Genomic DNA, 16,070 nt, shown 5'->3' on the forward strand with positions numbered 1-16,070 from the left:
AGGTACCCCATATAAGTGGAATCATACATTATTTGTTGTTTTGTAGCAGGTTTAGTGTACTAAGCATAATGTCTTCAGGGTTCTTCCATGTTGTAGCACATGTCAGAATTTTTCTTTTTAATGGTGAGTTTATAAACCACATTTTGTTTATCTATTCATCTGTCAGTGGACATTTGGATTGTTTCCACTCCTCTTAATTATTATATTTAAAGTGCTTTATAGAAATCGATTTACTCTATATCTTTGACTTTAGTTATTAGCTTCTGAGTGAATGGCTGCTCATTCCTAAGTTTTTTAAACCCTATTTAGGGGCGCCTGGGTGGCGCAGTCGGTTAAGCGTCTGACTTCAGCCAGGTCACGATCTCGCGGTCCGTGAGTTCGAGCCCCGCGTCGGGCTCTGGGCTGATGGCTCAGAGCCTGGAGCCTGTTTCCGATTCTGTGTCTCCCTCTCTCTCTGCCCCTCCCCCGTTCATGCTCTGTCTCTCTCTGTCCCAAAAAAAATAAATAAACGTTGAAAAAAAAAAAATTAAAAAAAAAAAAACCCCTATTTAGATTATTTGTATATTTAAATAAAATGAATTTTCTTTATAGTCGCATGTGCCATGTTGACAAAAATCTTACGGAAGTAAAGAAAATGTACAGCATTTATAACTTCTAACAGCAATACTTTCAAAGTAAACTATTCCTCTGAGTTCTCTGTGGTAAATAATATGTGGGTTATTTCATGTAGGTGCAAGAATTAGTGGATTTTGTTTTGTTTTTAGTTAAGAAAACAAACTTGATTTGTTGAAAGAACAAGAGTTTTTCCCCAGCAGAATAAAGTTTAATGAAGGTCAAAGAAATATTCATAATTATATAAGTGGTATGAAATAGTCACATTTGACTCAATGATGAACAGTATTGAAATTGTATTTGTCCAAAGAAGTACTTATCTGATGATGTTTTTACATTTAAATTAAATAAATTATACTTGTTCTAAAAAGAAATTAGAATGTGAGCTGCATATCTCTTTTATTATGAAACACATTTTGGAGACAGTTGTAGTCCACATTTCATGATGTGTATACATGGAAATACCTGATATTCTGATTTTCTAAGGAAACGAGTCTGAAGAAATCAGTAACTAATGATAAAATAAGATGTTTATGATATGATATCAAGAAAAGGCATCAAAACCTTAAGGAGAAAGTTCAAATTGTCTTGTATGTAGTTATACTATAAAGTGATTACTAGCTAGATGAACACTTAGAGAAAATATTGTGTTTTTTTTTTTGTTGTTGACTTCAGTAGTATTCTTCATACTAAATTTCTCAAAACTATTCATTTGAGTTCATTTGGTAGACATCTGTATTTGTGAAATGAGAAATATGCCTTAAATCATTGGTCAGTGTCCTCTATAGGAAATAATTTTCAAGCCAAAATAGTATTATTCTCATTATTCACTAAACTTGGTTCTGAATTACTTTTACGATACCTCCAAATTTCTGAGGAAACTTTATCACCGATCATTGAGGCTGTCCAGAACTACGTAACCAAAGCTTGCAAGGCATGGTAAAAACATTTAGAGCGTGTGCTGGTGGCGGTTTCACCAGAGTAAGTGCATAGCTGTAGTCGCATTTCTTGCGACTTGTGATCTTTGATATTGAATTTCTTTTGTTCAGGTACTTCTCTTTCGTACATATATGTACTTCTTTTTTCTTTTACCTTTTCCCTGCTGCTTTAACTCTTTTAATCTTTTTTCCCCCTCTTCCTATCTTTTTGTAAGGGGAAAAACATGGCTATTATTCTTGAGTGGTTTTAATGGGATATTTTTACGGTGGGCACAAATTCAGTATGTTTCATAAGATGGAGAGTACCAGAGAGTTGGTACTCTCAAATCTAACTTTTAAATGTCCAGAAAGAGCCTTTTATTCAACTGACCTATGAATGCCAGACTTCACTGTGATAATGAGATAAATAAGCCTCTTAGGGATTTTCTAATGGGGAGTCAGAAATGTTTAGTATCAGGCCAAATGAAATAAAATATTATCATAATAGGGTGTATCAAAAGCTTTTGGAGCCCAAAGGAAGGAACTTTTAATTTCTATTTAGAAGTGGCTTTGAGCTGAATTTAAATGATATACAGGGTTTGAATAGTAAATAGGGAAATAAAGTGGCTAAACTGAGAGAGACACCTAGTGAAAAGTATAATGTGTGGCTAGTGCAGGACTAACATTAATGGGTGTAAAAATCTAAATACAGGAACAAGTATTTAGAAATGGATGATTGGGCTACAGAACTCTATAAGAGCAGAGAAATCACGTTTTCATTGTATCTAATAGAGGATTTAACATGTAGATATTTGCCTGGGTGGAGGGGTGGGTGAGTATATGATGACTGGGTGGATGGAGTAAGTTTTCTGAATTGGAAGGAACTCTAGAAGTCATCTAGTCCAAACCCTTCTTTTTATAGATAAGGTAAGTGGGCCCCATGCTAGCTAATAACAGGGTTTGGACAAAACCTAGATATTATGTATTCTGAGTCCTAGGTTAGTGAGTACCTTTCCCACAATACCATGTAACTGTCACCTATTTAATTTGCTTTGAGCATTTAAGAAAAAAATTTACCTATTTTAAACTCATAGTCTCCTTTTCAGATTTCCTCATTATTCCTCACTCCCAAGTGATGTATGGATGGGGTTTGGTATTATGGGCAGTAAAAGGCCTAGAATCAAATTACTATCTACATATGTTATTTAAATATGTCTTTCACTGGAAAGTGAATCCTAATATCTAAGTGATCTAGAAACTTTTTTTATTTTTTTCATCTCAAACATACGTATTTTTGAGATCAATTCACTTAAAGGGTAGTAACTGCCTGGCTATGTTGAAGCTATTCTTAGGAAAATTATAGTTTTAATGAATTAAGATCAGAAGTGAGTACTACCCTTCCTCCCCGCTCCCACATCATGCATTTCTATGTGTACACCGCCCCCCCCCCCATCTTTTTTGAACATTCAGTGTCAGGAATTTGACAGCTAGTAATTTAATTCTACTTTGCTAGATTTTGCATTTGCTAGTCTGCTAATTTATCAGTAGTGCTTTGCTCAACCAAACATTCCTTTCTAGAGGAGACTCAGTAGCTAATACCTCAAAGTTCAGTGGATGTCTTGCCATCTAGAAAATCTTCCAGGTAGAATAGGTTTAGAGATGTATTTCCAAATTTTAAAATACTCAATATCTTTTCTGTTAAGTGGAGAAAAAATTCCCAGGTTATATATATGATCCTTACTTATTTTCTAGATAATTTTTTGTACTATGAAAAGCTTTCCTATAAATATATCACATAAATATGTAATTTAGTATTACTCATAGAATAGAGAGGTTTTATTCTCAAATCCAACTTATCACCATTTCCTAGTTCAGACTCTTCAGCAGTTCTAACATGGACATTTGCCTAATAACAACCTAACTGCCTTTTTTTTTTTTTTTTTGGCTCTAGTTGCTCCACTGTCCAGTTGTCATCCACACTGCTACCAGATTAATCTTCTCTAGAGGTAGTTAGGTTCTTCCTTCTCAAAAAGTTTCTGTGATTCTGCTTTGCCTCCCAAATGAAGTAATTATTCTATCAACCAGGGCCTTTCAGTTTAATTTAGTAAATATAATTGAACACAATGCTATGTGTCAGGCCTCGAGCTTGGTGCTTCCTATGGTGTGAACCTAACCTATCTTCTCACGTGTTTTGTTTATCCTGGTCTCTCTAAATGGAATACTCTACCCATTTTTTCAAGGCCATTTCTCATTGTCAGATTTCTAATGAAATCACCCCTACTTCTCTTCTTATTCTTGCCTTCATGGAATATAGTTTTTAAAAATATGTATTCTCCTTGGAGTACCTGGATGGCTCAGTTGGTTAAGAGGCTGATTTCAGCTCAGGTCATGATTTCACAGTTCGTTAGTTGGAGCCCTGCAAATGCGTGAGCTCCAGCCTCATTCTCAGTGTGGAGCCTGCGTGGGATTCTCTCTGACCCTCGCTCACTTGCACCTTCTCTTTCTCTCTCTCATAAATAAAATAAAACTTAAATTTAAATTTAAATTAAATTAAAATAAATAATTCTCCTTGATGCTTCTTTATTGGCCATTGTCTTATAGTACTTTCTACTTTGTATTATGGTTATGTTTATCTATTATCTCTTAATTCAACTGTAAGTCCTTTGATCAGAGGATCTGTCTGATTACTCTTTGCATCTCTCCTAGCACCTGCTCTGTTTCCTGGTATATTTTGTACTAAATATATACTTGAATAATTAGATATGTAGATGGCTAACCTTTACTTTCAAGGTTTTGAGTGAAAAGTCAAATTATATTTACTGATTTAATTTTCTTTTGCTAAACATTGAAGGTTCGGTATTATTCATCAGTTTTAAAAGTAGCCATATCTGTATAATAATTTTAGTTAATATAAGATCAATAATGGAGAATTATAATTTTATTTAACTTGCCATATGTAGTGCAGGAGATTTATTGACAAGTGAATTGTTCATGATATTTTAAGAGTGGTAAGTTTGTAACTTTGAATAATTGGCCTTTTTCTTTTTTAGTGCATTTGCACAGTATAATTTGGACCAGTTTACTCCAGTAAAAATTGAAGGTTATGAAGATCAGGTATGTTTCATATGAACACAGGATCTGACTATTCTTTGTTTCATTTATAATGGTTAATGTATTCCATAAGAATTGTGAAATGGTATGTGTAAAGTTTAAAAAGTGTTCGTTTTAATCATAGCCACTTATGGGCAAAGTAATTGAAAATTTGGTTTCTTTTGTTGAGACCAATAATACTATTAGCAGAAAGTCCCTTTTAGAAGTGTTCAAATGTAATTCTTTTGAGATTTTAGAAAATAATTGCTTTAAATCTACTTTCTTGTTTTTTATAGGAAAAAAAATCAATCCTATATTAATCCAAAATCTAGAATATATATTAGTAAGATTTATATCATATTTTGGTTGCTCTGGAATTCTACAGTTCTTCATGTGAGTAACTTAGCATTTAGTAATTATTAAATCTTTTCTTTCCAAAGTGAAAGCTAGAATTGCTAAGAAAAGCTACCAAAGGTCACTAGTTTTGTTTTTTGTTTTTTGGGGTTTTTTTGGTTTAGAGTTACAAATAATCGAACAATGATTGTATTAATTCATATTGTGCTTTTGTGAAGCACAATTTATGTAAAACAATATACAGAAGGAACTGGTAGGTAGAACATGAGAGTTGTAACAATTCTAAGTGGCTCGTTATGTCAAAGCTTGCTTTTGGCGTTATTCATTATGTAGTATGTAGTCTTGTATTTACAGGGAAAGTGTAGACAGAAGATGACTTGTAACTGCACAGAAAACAAGCATATGTGTATAGACAGGCATGTGTGTACACATATATGAAGCTGTGTAGTGTTTCATTTTATGAATCTCCTAAATTTGCTTTTCCCTTGGGAAATGTTGGGTTTTTGTTTTTTGTTGTTTTTTTTTTTTTTCTTTCTTTTTCTTTGACGGTAAACAAAGTTATTGTACATCTTTGTACCTCTGGGCACATTGACTATTATTTTCTTAAGATAAATCCCTAGAAGAATATTTGCTGGGTCCAGGGAATCCACCTTTTCAAAATGTTGGATAGCTCCCAAACTCATTTATGAACTTAGCGTACTATTAATACTTAAACCTAGTAAAGGTAAAACAAAAAAAGCAAACTACACTAATCTCACATATGATCGTAGATTTAAAAACTTTAAATAGATATTAACAAATAGACTTCAGAAATATATTAAAAAATGAAATATGAAGACTAAATAGAATTTATTACAAAAATGCATGAGTGGTTCCATGTCAGACAATATATTGGTCTTCTCTATTAAACAAATCAAAGAAAAAAATTTTATGATGTATCACTAGACAGTGAAAAGGAATTTGCTAGTTCTCATTACAAAAACCCTAAGTTACCTGGGGATAGAATAAAACCTCTTAAATAGAGTAGACTTTTTAACAAAAATCACAGTAAATATCATAGACTACAAACAATAAAATAATTTTAGTTAAAATAGACAATTTGCCAGGTTTGCTTATCACTATTATCTAACATAAATGGAGGTATGGCAAATAAGACAGGAGAATGAGAGCTTTTAAAGCTTTAGGAAGGAAAAGAAAACTCTTAAGTGGCATGATTTATATAACTAACCTCCCAATCAAAAGAAACTGCTAGACTTAAAAAAATTTTGTGGGATGGCTGAATTTAAGGTAAGTATACAAAACTCATTAGCTGTTCTCTATTGTGCCAAATGAGTACTTTACACTAGAAATGGTTGGAGGGGGAGGAATTCCGTTTTAAATGGTAAAACTGCATTAACCTAGGAATAATTTTAATATGAAAGGCAAAAGATTGTGAAGACAATTGTGGTTATCTTCTTAAAATACAAAACAGGTGAGGGGGCCCCTGGGTGGCTCAGTCGGTTGAACGTCCGACTTCGGCTCAGGTCATGATCTCACGGTCTGTGGGTTCGAGCCCCGCGTCAGGCTCTGTGCTGACAGCTGAGAGCCTGGAGCCTGCTTTAGATTCTGTGTTTCTCTCTCTGCTCCTCCCCTGCTCATACATGCTCTGTCTCTCTCTGTCTCAAAAATAAATAAAAACATTAAAGAAAAAATTTAAAAAACAAAACACAAAACAGGTTGTGATGAACAATGGGAAGGCAACACCACATTCCATTTTGAAATAGAAAGTTAAATTACTTAAAAATTAAAATGTGAATTTAATGTAATTTGATTAGAATCCTAATAGTTTTTTTAATTGGTCAAAATGTTCATGATTTATGTGAAAAAAATACATGCTTAGGAAAAAAACAAGGAAAATGTAAGAACAATAAGAATAGATAAGAGAATTTCTAGATAGCAGAAGATGCTTTATAACCAATGTAAAGTCAAATCAGAATGGTATTGTATAAAGTAGATAAACAGATCAATACAGCAGCATATAGAACCAGAATTTAGTCCCAGAATATATGAAAATTTTTTTACATGACAAGATCATAATTTAGACAGACAAAAAGTAAAAAATTGACACAACTGGTTTCTGTCAAGAAGAAAGTTGAACCTCTGTCTCACAATGTACAGAAATAAATTTCAGGTAGATTAAAAATTTGTAAAATGATTAAAATTTTAAGAGAAAAGAGTCTACTTGTACAATATTAAGGCAGGGAAGACTGTCTTAAAGTCTGGAAACCCAGAAACTATAGAAGAAAAGATGGACATTTTGCTACATAATAATTATTTTAACCATAAAATGAAACAGATACCTTAAACAAAGGACTCGTAAATTTATAAGACAAAAAACAACTCAGATGAAAAATATTAAAGAATATTTGTTCACAGAAGAGCAAATGGCCCACACATGAAAAGAAATTTAGATCTATGAGTAGTCAGAGAAATACAATTAAAGTAATGAGAAATTTTATACCTGTTAGACTGAATAAAGAATTGTATGCCTATTGATGATGGTAATGTGAAAGGAAGTACATCTTATATACTGTTCATAAAAATGTGGATTGTCACAACCATTTTTTGGAAGAATTAAAAACATATAGACCCTTTACCTACTGTCTCCACTGCTGGAAATCTATTTAAGAGATGTAGAAGCCTTTAATGGAAATAAAAACATTAGTATGTTAAAATTTATGTACAAAAATACTTAAAAGTTTTAATGTACCTATTCCTCCCCCCCCCCAAAAGAAAAACAGCCAGAAAATAAAGAGATGTTCCATCAGTAAAGGAATGGCAGAATAAATTATGTTATATTTACATTATGGGACATTTATGCAGCCATTAAAAAGAATAAGAGGTTTACCAGTTGACTTTGAAGGATTTCTCTAAGTATAGTGTTGATGTTGAAAAAAGCCAGATGCAGAAAAATGTGTGTGCATGTGCACATTTTCATTCCATTCTTGTGAAACAGTGACCCCAAAAAACCCTGTATATGTGTGTATGTATAAATAGATGTGTATTTATTTATGTAGGATTATAGGACTGAAAAAAATTTAGAAGAATACATCCTATGTTTACATGATTTGTTATCAGAGGGAGGGGGAAGTCCCGACATAGGTAAGGAATCAGAGATTGGGAGAGTTGGGAGGGAAGAAAAAGAGGGAAACTTTTAAAATAAAGCACAGAATATCAGATTTATGCATGTACAATTTAAATATACATAAATGAATAAGTTACATGTTTAAAAATTTGGAAGTCTGTTGAAAACAGCTGTCAATGAATAGATTATAAAAATAAGCAGGCACTTCACAGTAGATGAGATTTGGGGCCCAGGAACAATGTAGGACACACTGAAGAGCATTATGTCAGCGTTAAAGCTATTCTTGTAACCATTCTCATTGGAGGTTATTACCATTTTCCTAGTTTTGTGGACTGGAAACTGAGTACAGAAATAATAAACTGTTTATAGTTCTCAAAAAAACCCACAAAACTCCAGTAGTTTATTAAAAGATGCATTATTTTCACCAGGTAGCCAGAAGTTATACTGGGAGAAAGTCAGATCCACTAATCTAAGCTGAATGAGAATAGCCTCATTTGAATTACTATAGTTGTGCCATATAGTTAAATCCGTTGCTTGGAGTAGAATTATTTTACCATGTTAAGGACAAAGTTTAAATGAATGTATATTAATGTATATTAGTACTTAAATGCTGTTTTACATACTTTTTTTTTTCCAAAATTCATTACATCATTAAAGGTATTGATAACAGAACATGGCGACTTGGGAAATGGAAAGTTTTTGGATCCCAAAAACAGAATCTGTTTCAAATTTGATCACTTAAGAAAGGAAGCGACTGATCCAAGACCATATGAAGCAGAAAATGCAGTTGAATCATGGAGAACTTCAGTAGAAACTGCTCTGCGAGCTTATGTAAAAGAACATTATCCAAATGGGGTCTGCACTGTAAGTCATCGATAAGCATATTTTTTCTTCTGTCTTACGTAAATATGACAATGTTTTTATGGTCTCCTGAAATCTGTAATAGTTTACAGAACTGGTATTTTATAACTTGCCATTTTTTTCCTTGAAGTAAATATTTCTAAGAATATTTTTTCAAGAAACTCTAAATAGTAAATATATTATGATTGCCTAAAATGGAAAAATGGTTGTACCTTGAATTAAATCCATGTAAGAATTGTCCTGCATTGATTAGAGCTTGATAAGATTCTTTAATCTCTTGTTCACAACTCATCTCACTAACTTTACATCTGACTTTTTTTTCATTAAGTTATAAGCTCTTAGAAGAAATAAAATTATTTGGAAGTGGAGTCATGTCCCTGCATGTTTTATAATCAAGTTTTTTTTTTTTTTAATGTTGTTTTTTCATAGGTTTAACCTATTTTTATATTTTCAGGATAAACTATGATAGTATCTAGGAATGCTTTTTCTTTTCTTTTTCTCATAAGATTGTATCCAAATAGTCTTTTCATGTCCCCACAGTTTGTGTTTCTTTGATCTTCTCCATAGCCTGAGTGATCTTTTGAAATTCAGATCAGATCATGAAAATCCCATGCTTGAGATCATTCAAAGGTTTTTCCGTTAGTTACACTTAGGATAGAATCCAGGCTTCTGAACAGAGTCCAAACTTTTGTAGCCCTGTGGACCTGGCCTCTGCCTACCTCTGGAACCTAAGGTTACCATATCCTTGTTTATACTTGTTTTCCCAACATAATTATTAATATTACCAGTAGTATCCCATTTCACTCTCAGAAGTTTTCTGGGTAGGACAGAAATTCATATGGTCCCATTAAGTATCTAGCTCTCAGTAATTACTTGAGGAAAAATTGCAACATAATCAAAAATACTTTACAAATTCTTTGAATTATAACCTTGTTGATTAGAATTATTTTGGAGGAATAACTCAAGAATAGATCGCTAGGTTGAGTATGACAATCTTATTTGTTCCAGGAGGATTGAAAGACACAAAAGTATCCATTACTTTTGAGGCAGTAAGCAAGAGGTGAAATGACGTCATCATATTATCACAGGCATTCTATTAATGACCTTTCTCATCTCTACGTAAATTAACTTTCTCAGCTCTGTCCTCATACTTTGTAAAATGACGAAAGAAATGGCAACCCCTAAGATCGTAAAGGAAACAAAGATGATAATCACAATGTAGATCCAATTTTTATTTGTGTGTAAACAGCCAAATTGGTATCTATACATTTAAAATAACCTGTCCATGTGATACCTGTTTTTGGAATGAAAAGTTTGCTATGTCTAGGATGTTTGTGAATATTTTAGAGTGTAATAATGAGTTTTATTTCATAATTTAAAAAAAAATTTTTTTTAATGTTTATTTATTTTTGAGACAGAGAGAGACAGAGCATGAGCAGGGTAGGGACAGAGAGAGGGAGACACAAAATCTGAAGCAGGCTCCAGGCTCTGAGCTGTCAGCACTGGGCCCCGACACGGGGCTCGAACTCATGGACTGCGAGATCATGACCTGAGCCGAAGTTGGATGCTTAACCGACTGAGCCGCCCAGCAACCCTATTTCATAAATTTTGAGCTCTTGGGACATTTGGGTGGCTCAGTCGATTAAGCATCCAACTTCAGCTCAGGTCATAATGTCATGATTTGTGAGTTCAGGCTCCACATTGGGCTCGCTGCTGTTGATGCAGAGCCCACTTCAGATCCACTGTCCCCCCTCTCTCTGCCCCTCCCTCACTTGTACTCTCTCTCAGAATAAATAAACATTTAATGTAAATAAATAAATTTTGAGCTCTTTCATGATTCACTAAGAATTTGTGATTATAGGTGTATGTGTTAGAGTACTTGTTTTTCTAGCAACTATATTGAAATAATGACCTACTTGGTATTCTTTTATATGTTCCTATCAAAGTGATACACAATTTTTTTTATAGATGTTTAAAGCTGAACATTCTGTGGCCCTGAATTCACTCTTCTTTTTATTTTATTTTATTTATTTTTTTTTTTTGCCATTAAGGTATATGGTAAAAAAATAGATGGACAGCAAACCATTATTGCGTGCATAGAAAGCCATCAGTTCCAAGCAAAAAACTTTTGGTAAGTGACAATTCTGTGTTTTGGGAATTTTGACATTGTTTATATCCTTTGTAGTCCTTGCTTTATTAGTTGGACCTATACCTTATTTGTTTATAATTGACTAAGTGCAATCTAAACATGAAACTTCAGCCTTTTCATATAAGAAAGGTATTTGCTTCATAATCTGCATACTTTTTTAAAGGTAGCAGTAAATCCATTGACACTCTGTGAAAAGAGCGTGGGATTACATTGAGTGTTTTTAGAGACTTGCAAGCAGCATCCTCAGAGAACATTTGTGGCTGTGAGCAGACCAGTTGGCAAGCCCATATGCTCATTCTGAGAAGGAATTGTTCCTGAGTGAGACTTCTATGGGAGAGGAAGACAGAGGTGATCATAAAGGAAAGAAGAGTGATTTTTCTGGTGAACTTTGGGGGCTCTGAAGTAGATGTTTTCATGTAGATTGCTTAGTGTGCTTGGTTGGCCAATGTAAGGAAGTGAGGACATGTTTTATACAATGAGGCAGATTATAATCATAATTTTGTTTTAACTAGATTATAATTTTGTGATCAAATTATATTGTTGATTAATTCTTATAAAAGCCCAGTTCCCTAAAGCAATGACCTTCCCTATTAATCTTGGACCTTTGACATATTTTTGGGCTTTTTTATTTTTTGGACAAGACTGTTTCTGAGATCCCTCTTTTAATAAAATTCTGAGGCTCAGCAAGACTTCATAAACTCAGAATTGAGTGAAGTGTTTACCTTTAATCTCCTGTTTTGTTAATACATGCTAAGATCATCAGAGTAAGTATAGTCATAATATTTGACTGGTTACCTAAGTTGGTTGTGCTCTTGAGGGTAGAGTAAGAGGTATCAGTAACCCCTATGGACTGATTTGGTCCATGGCCCAAGATTGCTCCACTGTTTAACCATCTTAGAAATAAATGCAAGGCTACAAGGTTAACCAAGAACATTTGGAGGAATGCAGATCCATTATCACTGAAGGAAAATCAATTCCATCTGTAAACATATGCCTTTATGACAAGCTTCAGTTCCCTAAAGATTCTGGTGTACAAAGTTACTTGTATGAACTTAATATAAATGTAGTGTCTCCATTTTAGGCATAAAAACTTGTAGCAGTAACCTACCAATATCCTAAAGAAATAAATCTTCACAAAATCATTATTAATTTATTGTATTTGTGCTAAGATATATATCCAAAAATCAATCTTACTGAGGTTGAACTATTAAAGGAAAATTCTTATTACTAAGTTTTACTTTAAAATGTATTGGAGATGTTATAGTGAATTTACTAATCAGTTTTCAAAAATAGAACTTGAGCGTTAGCATCTGTAAAATGAAGATGATGTTTGTTCTTGACTTTTCTATTCTCACGAATTTGCTTCACAAAAATGTGAATTTTTCTCCCATACTACCACTATGAACATTGTATCATTGAAGTTAAAACTTACTTCCACTTTTTAGAAAAGATAAATTTTAAATGACATTCCAAAGTGTTAAACATGACATACCACAATAATCTCACTAAAATCTTAAATAGTTTGTTACAAAGAAATATACTTCAGTTTGCCTAAAATACAGATGGAATAAAACTTGAAAGGTATTAATCATGGACGTTTCTTAGATTTCACTAGTACATTCTCTTCTTGGTCTCTACTGTTTCCCTAATGGTTAGCAGTTTTTTGGAGGCCTAATAAATGTTTGTTGAATAAAAACACATTTATTAATTACAGTGTTAATAAAAGAAAAGGGAAGAATATAAAGTCTAGGACATCTCAAGTATGTACTCCATTGATAAAAGGGTACCATCTACTGAGCATCATTTACCATTACTATATGGTAGTAATGCCTTTGGAAGGATCTTTTGAAATAGTTCTTAAATTGTTACCACTACCTGATTTGGAATTACTTTTTTCTTTTTGCAGTCAGTGTTGATATATGCATGTGGGCATAATAAATCTGAAATGTATGTGCTTAGAACTCACTACTACTCAGTCCTAATACCTAAATAAAAGGAATACTGTAACTTCTTTTGGAATCATGAAATAAAAAATAAATAGACCTAGGTTCTTTTTCCAAATGAGCTACTTATAGATAATTTTGGATATCATTGAACATCAAGACATGGTATAAAATTCTCTTTTGTTTTGTAGATGAGAAACATTGTTCTAATAATAGCACTTTTCAGATGTTAAGTGTTAACTGTAGCTATGAGAGTACTCTCATTCTATGGATTTTCATGATTGGGTAGATTGCAAGAATACTGTAAGGATCCCAGAAGTAATTTTATAGCAAAGCCAGTATAGTGAATCCATTAGCTCTATGGCTATTTTAGAAATACATGGTACTGTTCAGAAAAACCTAACAGGTATCAGTTTGCATTTTATAATATGTCTTTAGTATTCAAAAAGCAAATAGAGGTAGAAGGAAGGGTTGCTGCGAAAAGGCAGAAAAAAACAGGATAAAATTCATTATCTGGGAGACAAAAATGAGTTAACAATATTCTCGTTGCTTGTTTGTGATGTCCCAATTTCCTACCATTAATGTTGTTAATTTGTATGTCAAAAGTTGTGTTTTTTTAAATATTTATTTATTTTTGGGAGAGCGCAAGTGGGGGAGGAGCAGAAAGAGGGAGACACAGCATCCAAAGCAAGGCTCCATGCTGACAGACTGACAGCAGAGAGCCAGACATGGGGCTCAAATTCATGAACTGCGAGGTCATGACTTGAGCCAAAGTCAGATGCTCAACTGACTGAGCCACTAGATGCCCCCGAAAAGTCCCTTTGAGAAGTGAGAAGAGGTTATACCTTTTATGTGGAAATTTAATCCTAAAACGGGAAAAGAAAAAAAAAATGACTCGTACAACTCCTTATATAATCTAAATATCAGAACCTTGAAATGTTGTATTTCTGTCCATTCTTTTTAAAAATTATTTGGTTCACTGAATGTCAGACTGCATTGACTGTATTTGTGAAAGCCCCTGATGATCTGAACATTTATTCAGTTTATTCTTTTTTTTTTTTTCTAATTGAAGTATACTTGGCACGCAAGGTCACATTAGTTTAAGGTATACAATGTAATGATTCAACGAGTTTATAGTTATGCTGTGCTCACCAAAAGTAAAACTGCCATCTGTCACCATACCTTATTACAATACTTTTGACTATATTCCCTCTTCCTATCTTTTTATCCTCTTTACTTATTAATTTCATAACTGGAAGCCTGTATCTCCTATTCCCTTTCACCTATTTACTCAGTTTATTCTTAATTAAAGCGCAAGTGTGTTGGTTGTGAAGAAGTAGCTTAAGATTTTCTCCAAAAGTAGTTTATATTATTTAGTTTTGAACTGTATTTTAAGCCTTAGCTTTAGAATTCTTTAGTTCCATCCATTATATAGGCCCTTTTTTATCAATAGGATGAAGATTAAATATAGCTCATAACTGAACTTAACCCTTTGATTCTTTTAAATATTTCAGTGATTAAAAAATGAATATCCGGTGTCCTTCCCACTTACTCTCATGCTGTAGCACTACATTTAAATCTGGAACTTAAAATTTATTCAGATTATTTTCCCTACCTTATTTACAGCTGCTGTTTTTATTTTTAAGGAATGGTCGTTGGAGGTCAGAGTGGAAGTTTACAATCACTCCTTCAACCACTCAAGTGGTTGGCATCTTGAAAATTCAGGTATGAAATAAAAAGTATTTGTTTACTGATCTTGAGATGATTCTGAACAGAGAAACAACTAATTCATAAGTTTATATTTTCTTAGTACACAATCACCATTTCTTTTCCAGATCTTTGTTTTGAGGTAATGGGAAAAACAAGTAGTGCTGATTTCATCTTTCAAATAACCTTGCAGTCATCAAAAATCTGCAAAGATAGCTTACAGATTCTCAAAACACAGCTAAAATTAGATGCTACCATTTGGTCTTCTCATCATACAGTTTGTTCATCCAAGCATCCTCTGAATTTGAGTTGTGCTGTTCTGTCTTCTGAATTAGGTGGAATTGTGAAGTTTAATATTAGTATATGTATGTGTATTGGATTATAAATACCTATTTATTATATGTATATATTAATATATGTACATATGACATATATCCTTTAAGTATCTTCTGTACTCCTATTTGGTTTCTTATAAGAAATCCACCATAATTGAATTTTTTGACTCTTAATGTAAACTCAAATGTTTATATAGAAAAACCTTTAATAACTAAGGCCAAGTATTTGAATATAAATATTACTAAACAAGTTAAAGGAAATGACTTTTTCTGTCTTGGTTCACTTACTTATTCAGTACATTTGTTAACTACCATGAAAAGTGTTGTGCTAAAAGCCATAAAGGAATAAAGATGAATCAGATACTGCTCTTCTATCATTTGACTCCACTATACATTTCTTACCTTTATCCTATTGCTTTTATGTCTCAGTATAACTGTCCATTAAGGGCAAGAGGATAGAGGCTAAGAGCATGGATTTTGAAAGCAGACTGCCTGGGTTTGAATCCCAGCACTGTTCGCTTAGTTGTGTGACACCCGGAAGTCATTTAATTTAGCCATTTTTGCTTGTTTCCTCATGAGTCAAAAAACGAAAACAGCAATAGAAAGCTCAGATGATTGTCTGAAGATTAGTTGATACGGGCAAAATGGTTAGAACAGAGCCAGACATGAAATTCTTGATAAATGATGACCAATGAGGCCGATAGTTAGGCCTCAGTAGCTTTCACCTGGATAATTTCTAAAATGAAGCCTCTAAGCCTCTGTTGAGCCACAGCTTGTTGAGAGCTGGAATTGTCTAGCTCACAGTTCTATCTTCATCAGTTAGCATGTTGCCTAGCATATAATTGTTATTTTGTTGAGTTACTGGACCCTTTGCCATCCCCTCATCTATTTTTCACATTGCCACCATCGCAAAGATAATTTTTAAAAATGTAAATCTAGATATATTACTTTCTTACTTAAGACCACTCTAACCTACTA

General features: G+C 33.1%; 1 protein-coding gene across 1 annotated transcript in view; it reads left to right on the plus strand.

The window, feature by feature from the left end:
* CAPZA2 (capping actin protein of muscle Z-line subunit alpha 2) overlaps window positions 1-16,070 on the plus strand; it is a 60,351-nt gene that overhangs the window by 36,667 nt on the left and 7,614 nt on the right. The window contains exons 4-7 of the mRNA XM_030308282.2: window positions 4,580-4,643; window positions 8,755-8,961; window positions 11,010-11,089; window positions 14,697-14,775. Of these exons, the coding sequence (XP_030164142.1) occupies window positions 4,580-4,643; window positions 8,755-8,961; window positions 11,010-11,089; window positions 14,697-14,775 (430 nt within the window). The remainder of the gene's footprint in view (window positions 1-4,579; window positions 4,644-8,754; window positions 8,962-11,009; window positions 11,090-14,696; window positions 14,776-16,070) is intronic.

Source organism: Lynx canadensis, chromosome A2 (assembly GCF_007474595.2).
Source record: "Lynx canadensis isolate LIC74 chromosome A2, mLynCan4.pri.v2, whole genome shotgun sequence".
NCBI classification, from domain to species: domain Eukaryota; kingdom Metazoa; phylum Chordata; class Mammalia; order Carnivora; family Felidae; genus Lynx; species Lynx canadensis.